Source organism: Ctenocephalides felis, unplaced genomic scaffold (genome assembly GCF_003426905.1).
Source record: "Ctenocephalides felis isolate EL2017-DRISC unplaced genomic scaffold, ASM342690v1 CF-g0.4_SCAFFOLD_01170, whole genome shotgun sequence".
In the NCBI taxonomy this organism is placed as follows: domain Eukaryota; kingdom Metazoa; phylum Arthropoda; class Insecta; order Siphonaptera; family Pulicidae; genus Ctenocephalides; species Ctenocephalides felis.
Genome location: NW_020537324.1, coordinates 41473815 through 41484457, shown reverse-complemented (window position 1 = coordinate 41484457; position 10643 = coordinate 41473815). Strand labels below are relative to the sequence as shown.

General features: G+C 32.3%; 1 protein-coding gene across 1 annotated transcript; it reads right to left on the bottom strand.

Annotated features, from left to right (window-relative positions):
• Window positions 1-358: 358 nt before the first annotated feature.
• LOC113367240 lies at window positions 359-697 on the bottom strand. Its single transcript, XM_026608866.1, has one exon. The coding sequence runs from the start codon at window positions 695-697 to the stop codon at window positions 359-361; it is 339 nt and encodes a 112-aa protein (XP_026464651.1).
• Window positions 698-10643: the final 9946 nt, after the last annotated feature.

The window sequence follows — 10643 nt, the reverse complement described above, 5'->3', positions numbered from 1 at the left end:
TATGGCATTCCAAGCGGTTGTCAGCATCACTTCAACAACAGTACCTGGAGTAATTCTTCGCCACAATGTCTCTTCCACATCGTCCCTTAGAGCACTAAATCGCGGGCACATGAAGAACACGTGTTCAGCATCTTCGATTTTGCCCAAACAATATGGGCAATTCGGCGAGCTATCGTGCTTGAAGCGGTGTAGGTAGGCTCGAAAACTTAAATAATTTACTTCTCTACGCTTGAGATTTAGCCAGACATTGATTTTTGAAATGAGACGGTGCGTTCATGTGCCCTTCACTGCAACATGCCACAGTTGCTGCCAACGGTCAATGCTGTTCTCCTTTCTTCTATTCTCAACTTTTCAGGACTCAGTTGTTGATGTCTTCTGCTAAGATTAATAGAGGCAGAGTTCCTAAAATAACGCACACTGCTTCCTCCAATATCGTGCGAAAAGCGAAAGCAATCCTTAAAGCATTCAGACAATATATAGGTCCTGTCATTCTCCTCGATTGAGTTTTGAGGGCATCAGCCCATATGGTGATACCATATGTAAGCACCAAACTAACCATTGATGATAGTGATATCCTTCTGGTTTGTTTAGGGCCTCCAACATTTGGCATCAGTCGAGCATGTCTCGTCCTAACTATTGGCGCCTTAGCACTGACGTGCTCCACCTGTTGATTAAAATTCAATCGAGCATCAAGCATTACGCCGAGGTAACAGTTGTGAGGTTTCGACGTTATCTCTATATTTCTTATCTTCAGCTTGATGCTCTTTATTGTTTTCCTACTCGCGAAAAAGATAGCTTCACTTTTTTGTTGTGCTCATTGGAGGTTCATTGTTCCCATCCAGCGATTATTTTTTTTAAGGTTATGTTAAATAGACTTACGATCTCATCAATTTATTTTGAGACAAACACTACAGCTACATCGTCTGCACATGCTACTAGTTTCACACATGCTAAAATCTCAAGTCTCAAAAAGCCATCATAAATAATATTCCACAGCAAAGGGTCTAGAACAGAGACCTGTGGTACACTTCCTGTTATATTATATTTTTCTGTATCATCGCGTAAATCGTACATTAGAATTCTCTCTGTAAAGTAGCTTGCGACTTTATTGCAGAGGTATACTAGCACGTAGCACGTTTTTGTCACGTAGTGCATTCATAACGCAATCCCAGTTTGCAGAATTAAAAGCATTTTTTATATTCAATGTAGCTACAAGACAGTACTTTTTCGCACCCCCATGCCATTTGGTTCCAGCAATTGCTTCCTTGGCGGTATTAACTACCAAGTTTATAGCATCGATAGTCGATAGCCCTTTGCTAAAGCCATACTGATTATCTGCTAGGAGTGGGTCAACTACTGCACCTATTCTTTGGTGAATTATTCTTCCAAAAATTTTACCCGCTGTATCCGTCATGCATATTGGATGGTAGAAAGTTAGTCAGGTTGTTTTCTTCCTTTGGGAAGAAGCACTAATCTTTGCTGTATCCATTTTCGTAAAAAACAGTGTTATAGGTAGAATATTATTAAGTTCTACATGTGTTTCCTGTTAGTTTAAAATTTGGTTGCTGTGGAAACCAAGTAGTTACTATTTTATTCAATAGTCCTGGGCAAGTTGGTGAAGTCATTGGCTAACCTCTCACGAGGCTATTGCTAACAAAAGTAAGGACTATTATTGACCTTGCACTGCCCTTGACAAAGGTTGGCTTATTACCGCTGTTTAGTAAAACCACATCAAGTGTAGTAGAGTCCTCTAAAAGTGCTTTACTTCTTGCATTAGTCTTCCTACTTCCCCAGTCTACCGCCCATGCGTTGAAGTCACCAGCTATCGCTACGGAGTGATGTCGTTTTGCATCCTTTACTAAACGATCTAAGAAATCAACAAAATCTGGCAAAGAAAAACTAGGTGGTGCGTAACAGCTGTATAAATGTATGCCATATAATGATGCTGCTACAAATCCAGCGTTGCTATTGTTAACTGGATACAAAATTTGCCAGAGGACCAAATAACAACTTTGGTGGTACTGGTGGTATTATTTACACATATCGGAATGTTCATGTAACTTGCCTTAAGGCAAAACACCAATACCAACTAGTTATTTTTTTAGATATTTCTATATTGAGAGATTTTTTTGTGTTTTGTCTAAATTACTTAAAATTTTCGGATGAAATTTAGATTTTAATTTAATGAATAATGTTGAAAGAGTGTTATCTAAGGTAAAAACTACCCTAATATTATGTTTAATGAAGAGTTTTTTCCATGCGTAGTATAGATCGTTTATAAAGGGTAAAGTAATAGTTCCGACGTAATTTTTGCAGATTGGATTTCCAGTTGAAAAGTTATGGCGGTTTAGGAGGTATAAAATTTTGTTTCTAGTTATGGATTGGATCAAATGCTTAGGATAAAAAATTTTAATTAAGATTTGTGATACTAATGGGAGGTTGTTCTTCAAAAATTTGTTATGAGACGTCTATATAGTCTTTACCTCAGAGAACACTCTTTCAACATTATTCACTAAATTAGTGGGGTGGGTGGCATCGTGCCTTAAGGCAAATTGCTGGAACTTCCCGTACCGTAACGAAATGTTCGAGGAATATTAAATGCTTTCAAATAGATTATTATAATTAAATTCTGTAACATAGTTTAATATTTAAAAGAATTATATAAACTGAATTGCGAAGTTTAAATTATTTGTTTAAAGTATATTAGAACTTTAGTCAGAATTAAAAATAAAATCTGAATTATTTTCGATATCATATATCTATATATATATATATAAAAAATTGGAACAAAATTTTTTTTTCAAAATCAAATATTTTGTTAAAACAAGCAGAAAGTTATTTGAATCATCTGAATCGGACGCTTAGTTCTCTCAAAAACTGTCATTTTTTGCACATTTAGCTCTGTATCTCCAAAACCGCTGGACCTGCCTTTTGCCAAAGACCCCTTCAAATCACCCCTTGAATTGAATGTTTTTTGGATCATTAAAATCGGATGCTCCGATCTCTCAAAAACCCAATTTCTATTTTCTGCACTTTTTGCTCCATATCTCCGAAACAGCTGAACCTGCCTTTGCCAAAAACTAATCAGCACATCTCCCTATCAATAGGAGTCGAATGTTTTTTGAACCATTCAAATCGGTTGATCCGTGCGCACGAAAACGTGGACGAAAAATTGTATCCATACATACATACACACTCACACACACACATCCATTTTTTCCGAGGTATGCCAAAATGTTCAGAAACCTTCAAAACGTCGAGAAATGTAAAAAATTTCAATTCCAATATTTGGCCCATTACAATAACTTACCCTGCAGGAATTAAAATCTAAACTCGATCCGAAAATTTTAAGTAATTTAGTACAAAATAAATTGTCTAAATTGCCATGGATTTTACATTGGCGAAACTAGCCAAAATTTACACAAAAAATCTCTCAACATATATATATATAATATATATATATATATATATATATATATATATATATAGATATATATATATATATATACAGGGCCGGTCCTACCTTGCATGCAATGCATGCAAGAAATGCGGGCGCAAGCCTTAGGGGGGCGCAATTTCGAGCTTTGGATTTAATGTTTATTTTTATTGAAATATAGATTTTGTAGAATACTTAATGAGTTAAATAAATTATAATAAATAACCTAAATTAACATAGTATAAAAAAATAATATTTTGTAATATTATATAATAATTTGGCATCAATTTATAAATCACTCACAATTATTTTAATTTATAAATTTCAAACATACTTTTATATTATTAAAACAAGCGCATTATACAAGCTCACAAATAAGACCATAGCTTGTACAATAAGCACTGTTTATATTAATATGTTATTGCTTGATTATCGATGTCACACGTGCAGGAGCTTGGATGAATCGATCAAAAGACAACAATGCTTTACGTTGTATGAAGATAACATTGTTCCTAATTCTAAATAATGGTCATCTTGATAATTATATAAGAAAGTTCCAAATATGAAACAGTAGTATACGTTCATTTGGCGAGAGTATTGCTAAGGATAAGGCATTAAGCGTTCTAATAACTGCGCAAATTAGTGAATTGTTATTTTTAGTGAATTAGTGAATCGTTATTCTATTAAATATTTTGAGTGATAAGTTTTAATATTTAAGTTTTTTTACGTTAAAAGTAAGCATGGAATCAAAAAAGAAATTATCTGGTGCTCAATTCCGCAAGCGAAAAGCTGTAAAAGAAGCAGATATTCAAAAACAAGCAGGAACTCTTAGCAACTTTATTAAAAAAATTAAAAAGTCTGACACAGGTTGTAGTGAAGTTGATTTAGAAGAAATAAGTGTTATCGAACCGTGTTCTTCAACAAGTTTTTCTAACGATTGTTCTATACCACAACATGATTCAAGTGAATCGCAGCGGTTATATTTAAATGTAGTTGCAGACGAAACTGAGGAAACGGTAATAATTAAAAATTTAGAAGACCCCGCTGAATGGGGCATTATTGACGGAAAACTGCGAGTTGAATTAGTTGAAATGGGTCCTATTCAAAAGAAAAATATTTATCCCAAGGATACTCACGGTCGCAAATTTAATTATTCATATTATAATAGAAAAATGGAAAACGGGGAGTTGGTGCCTAGAACATGGCTTATTTATTCTGAAAAATTGGATCGGGTTTTTTGTTTTTGTTGCAAACTCTTTGCATCTAACGAAACTAATAGTTTTTTAGATGGTTATAGCGATTGGAGAAATCTTAGTACAAGTTTGCATAGACATGAGACTAACCTAACTCATATGAGAATTTTTTTACAATGGAAAGACTTAGATAAGAGCTTAAAAAACAAAACCACGATTGATTATCAGACTCAAAGCTTATATGAGATGGAAAAGAGGCATTGGAGGAGTGCTTTAGAACGCATTATAGAAATAATAAAATTTCTTGCTAGCCAAAATATAGCCTTTCGAGGATCATCTGATAAATTATATGAGAGCAACAACGGCAATTTCTTAAAATTAATTGAGCTGTTTGCAAAATTTGATCCAGTTATAGAAAATCATATTCATAGAGCTCTTCAACCGAACAATAAAGTTCACTATTTGAGTAAAAAAAGCCAAAATGAACTGTTAGAAATTTTAAGTAAAGCGATAAGGGATAAAATTTTACTCTCGCTACGAAAATCTAAATATTATTCAATAATATTAGATTGTACACCTGATGCAAGTAAAACAGAACAGATGACAATTATTGTTCGATTTGTTTCTTTTGAGAATGAAGTTGTAAAAATAAGGGAAAATTTTTTGGGCTTTGTTGATATAACCGATTCCACAGGGCGTGGTTTATGTTCTACAATAATAGATAATTTGAAAAAATGGAACATTCCCATTGAAGACATGCGTGGTCAGGGTTATGACAATGGAGCAAATATGAAAGGGAAAAATAATGGGCTGCAAAAATTACTTTTAACTAAAAATCCTAGAGCTTTTTTCGTACCTTGTGCAGCGCACACTCTAAATTTAATGATTAACGATGCAGCTAAAGTAAATACTGATACAATTAGTTTTTTTAATATAATTCAAGAATTATATAATTTCTTTTCATCTTCTTCTAATCGTTGGGCAATACTTTTAAGATACGTTACAAATTTAACTTTAAAGCAACCTTCAGATACACGATGGGAAAGTAGGATTAATGCAATTCGGCCCTTACGTTATCAATTAGAAGAAGTTTATGATGCGCTTTTTGATATTGTAAATAATGAAAATTTTAATAAAGAAATTCAACATGAAGCACAAGTATTATGTTTAAAAATAAAGGATTACAAATTTATTTGCTCTCTCATAATTTGGCATGACTTGCTCAATAGAATAAACCCTGTGAGTAAAATGCTTCAAGATCCAAATATAAATATTTCACAGGCCTTAGAATCTATTGAAAATTTAAAAATATTTATGCAAGATTATCGGTCAGAAATAAAATTTGAGGATGTTCTAAAAACTGCAAAAGAACTGAGCGAAGAGGTGGATGGAGAACAAGAATTTAAAAGTAGTTCGGAAGTGCGACAACGAAAGAAGAAACGACAATTTGATTACGAGCAACACGACGAATCTCCACGATCTCCACAAGAAAAATTTAAAATTAGTGTGTTTTATACGCTTTTAGATGTTGCAATGTGTTCCACAAATGATCGCTTTGAAAAATTAAGAACATATTTTGAAAATTTCGATTTTTTAAATAAATTACCGGAAATTAATAAAGAAGCTTTAAGAAAACATTGTAACGATTTAGAAATTACTCTAAAGGATGGCGACAGTAAAGATATAAATTCAATAGAGTTATTTGATGAGTTGTGTGCTTTTCGTGATATTTTTCAGAAAAACGATTTAAATCTTCGAAAACCATTTGATATTCTTAATTATATAGTATCCAACAACTTAGCTTTCCCGAACTTTTCAATCGCCTTAAGAATACTCTTAACTTTACCTGTTTGTGTAGCAAGTGGTGAACGCAGTTTTTCGAGATTGAAATTGATTAAAACCTATTTAAGAACTAATATTTCACAAGATAGGCTGAACAGTTTGGCGTTAATTAGTATTGAAAATAATATATGTGCAGAATTAGATATTAAAACCATTATATCCAATTTTTTGTGTAATAAAACCAGATTAATTAAATAATATTTGAAAATATAATAGAATTTTATTTATAACTCAAATAATAAAACTGTTTCCAAATAATAGGGGGCGCCAAAATCAATCTTGCATGCGGGCGCTGACTACCCCAGGACCGGCCCTGTATATATATATATATATATATATATATATATATATATATATTAAATGTTAAATATGAACAAACAAATAAATTTTTTTTTAAATAAATGAATGGATTATGTACCAGATAAAAGTTAAGAAAGGTATATAAAAATGAAAAAAAAAACGCGATTCGGGTCTGGACCTTACACACATTTGTGTAAGAGAAGTACATCACAAACAGTAACTTAATAATAGTCGTGTGAAGTCAAAATTTTCGAATACTCTCAAAAATTATTTTTTGTAATTAAACGTCTACAAAAAAAATATGTTTTATTTATAGGATTTATTGTTCGGCAGAGAAACATATCAATTTATTGACTAAAACATGGACTCATTCAAATCGGATGCTTAGTTCCCTTCAAAACTGCCATTTTTGTACACTTAGCTATGTATCTTTGAAATGGCTGGACCTGCAATTGCAATCATTGCAAATCATTGCAAATTGAATGTTTTTTGGATCATCCAATCGGATACTCCGTTCTCTCAAAAACTCGATTTTTATTTTCTGCACTGGCAGGCTGGACCTGCCCTCACAAAAAACTAATCAGCATATCCCCCTTTTTTTTGAACGATTAAAATCGGTTGATCCGTGCGCCCGAAAACGTGGACGAAAAAATGCGGACATACAAAACACACACACACAACATTTTTTCTGAGGTATGGCAAAATTTTCAAAAACTTTCAGGACTTGAAGATATGAAAATATTTTCATTCTCGATTTTCGGCTCATTACTATAACTACCCTACGAGAAGTTAACAATAGCCGGCGACTTCACACGTGAAATGTCAAATGGATTTAACATATTATGTTCAATTAAATTTAATATGATATTTTAGATGACTAATATTAACTTCCCGAAGGAGAAGTTTATGTTTTCATAGAAAAATCCGAAACGCTAACTTTATGTTTTCTCGTCGTTTCAAGCCATTCTGAATCGAATGAGACCAAATTTGGAAAAGAATGTGTGTGTGTGTATGTTTGTGTGTGTGAACAGATTTTTTGCCGTAAATAGAAGTTTTCTCAAAAACGGCTGGACCGATTTCAAACATTTAAAAGCCATTCGATGTATCTCGATGAGGACTAGCGTTGATCAGTTTTGTGTGGTGATCGGCCGAGCCGTTTCTTTGTAAATAGCAGAAAATTGAAAAAAAATGTCCACGTTTTAGCCCGAAATTCTGAATCGATTTTGAAAATTCAAAAACCGTTCGAAAGATATTGGTTGTGAATCGTGCTGATTAGTTTTTGGTAGAGATCGGCCGGGCCGTTTTCTTGTATAAAGTGTTAAAAAAAAATTTCGACTAAAATATTACGGCCCTACAACAAGTCGTTTAATTTTAAAAATTCTTCAATGTTTGCAAAAATTAGTGTCGTATGTTCGGCATTTGTCAAAATTAGACCTTTCATCGACGTTTGCTGGAGAACGCCTGAACCGATTTCAGAAATTTAAAAGCCATTTGATGTATCTCGATGAGCATTTTCGTTTGTCAGTTTTATGCGACGATCGGCTCAGGCGTTTCTTTGTAATTTGGAAAAAAGTGTTAAACTTTTCATTCACATTTAAGCTCAAATTACCGAATCGATTTTAAAAATCAAAAATTGTTCGAAAGATATTAGTTGGGAATGATACTGATTAATTTTAGGTAAAAATCTACCGAGCTGTTTTCTTATAATTAATAGTTTACTACTATTGATTACAGCTTAAATCCACAAGCTACTGTTATGTAATAACATGAATTATACGTGCTCTATGCCATACATTCAAAGTCCAAGAGCACTGCAAGGGCAGAGAAGTTTTTCAGAACGCGCCACTTCCGGGATATTCTCGTGTACTCTTTGCAATAAATAGAGTAAGATTTCGTATTGTAATTCAGAGTATGTCTTAACACGAATCTATGTCAGTTTGTGATTTGAAAGTTTGTTAAAGATTAAATAAAGTAACAGTCAAATTAAATTCAGTGTTAGACTTTGCATTGAGACTCTTTCAGCCTATACCAGTATAAAGTGCTCACGGTTCCGAGGAGATTTATACCAGTGTTGTTATTTTATATTATAACTATAAGCTCTGCCCACGACACCAGGAAAAGGTTGGATGGATTTAGCACTCCATTGGAGAATGGATCAACCAACATTTGGAACCCAACCCAATTTAATCTACACCCCATATCATTTCACTACATATTTTCCGTGTCTCTACTTCGTAATTTTTCCGCCGGCCAAAGCGCCACTAATATCTCAATCTCAGTCTTTCAACCAATAACGAAACAGTTCTTCGTGTTTCCTTATCTATACATACAAAAAGCAAATCACTCGTTAAAATTTTTCCAAGCATATAACATGTCTCGATGAGTCCTTTTTTAAAAACTTTTTCATTTTTTTTATTTTAATTTTATATTTATTTCTTAATAATTTATAGAATAAAAAATTATTGTGAAAGACAGATAAAATTGCTTATTCTAAAGTCGGATTGAATAAGTATATTATTTACACATTTCGGGAAGTTCATGCAACTAGCCTTAAGGTTAAATGCACCTTCAACTAATTTATTTGTAGTATGCATAGGAGCAACAAGCCAGTACCTAATTAAATGTTGTAACACAAAAACAATTTAAAGAATTCCAGACCATTTAAAACTATGGGCCACATTAATGCTTTAAAACACAATATAGACGTTTCTAAGCCAACTGTACTACAATCCGAACAAAATTTACTTAAACGAAAAATTATAGATGGATCTTTTTTGACAATTTATAACAATAAGGCAATAAATAAGCAATATAAACTCAACACGCTTTGCGACATAAATCTCTTTTATTTCACACATGTGTAGAATCTTGGTGAAAATATTTAAAAAAATCTTTTTCCCATTATGCCTTCAAACAGTTTACAAACAACACATATATTGCGCACTACATATTTGTGATTTTTTTAAGTTATTAAATTTAATTTTTTATGTGAAATATTGTTTGTTACAAGTTTAATGTTTATAATACATAGTGTAGTGCATTACAATATTCTGACACCATAAATCATTAAAATTTTCTAATTTAACACTAAGATTAACTAAGTGTAAGTACATTTTACTCTTTATATGTTTATTCAACTCCCAACAAGCGCAATCATAAAGCCAAACAACAAATTTTTAAGAAATTGAATAATTTTAACGTAGTTTGCATTTTCTTTTGTTATCGAGGTATTGAACTTCAACATGTAAGCTTACGCTTTAAGAGAAATTATTTCTGTTGCAATATTTTTGCAAGCTTTAGCAATCAATTCAACTAGTCAAGTTTTTGCACATCCGATAAGTTAATATTCTTGTCAACAAATCTATAAAACTAATCCAGTTTATACATTTTTCATCGAAAATTGGAATTTGGCATTTTTATAGTTATATTTATGTAAAGAAAAATAGCTACTTTTCTTTAGTTTGAATTTTGTGCGTTATAATAGCCATAGATACAGTTCCTATGATATTAGGATAGCGAAACAAGTGAAAACCTAAAATACGTCAGGGCGTAATTAATAAAATTTCCTAAAAGTAAAATTATCTTTAATATAGTAGATATTGGTGTAAAAGTGTTTAGGAACTGACATTGTGATTATTAACATTAAATGTCGTTTCTCTTCTGACAGGTATGTTAGATTTTGTATTTAAACCTTTGTCTAATGTAAAACTAACAATAAAATATAACTCTTCTGACAGAGAAACTCAATTGTGTTTGATTGGCTTTGTCACCCTAAGCACGAATATAATCTTATAAAACGACATTTATTGTCAAAAAAATGGGAAAGTTGAAATTTACGTTTCAAGTAAAAACAACAACAGACGGAAAATCAA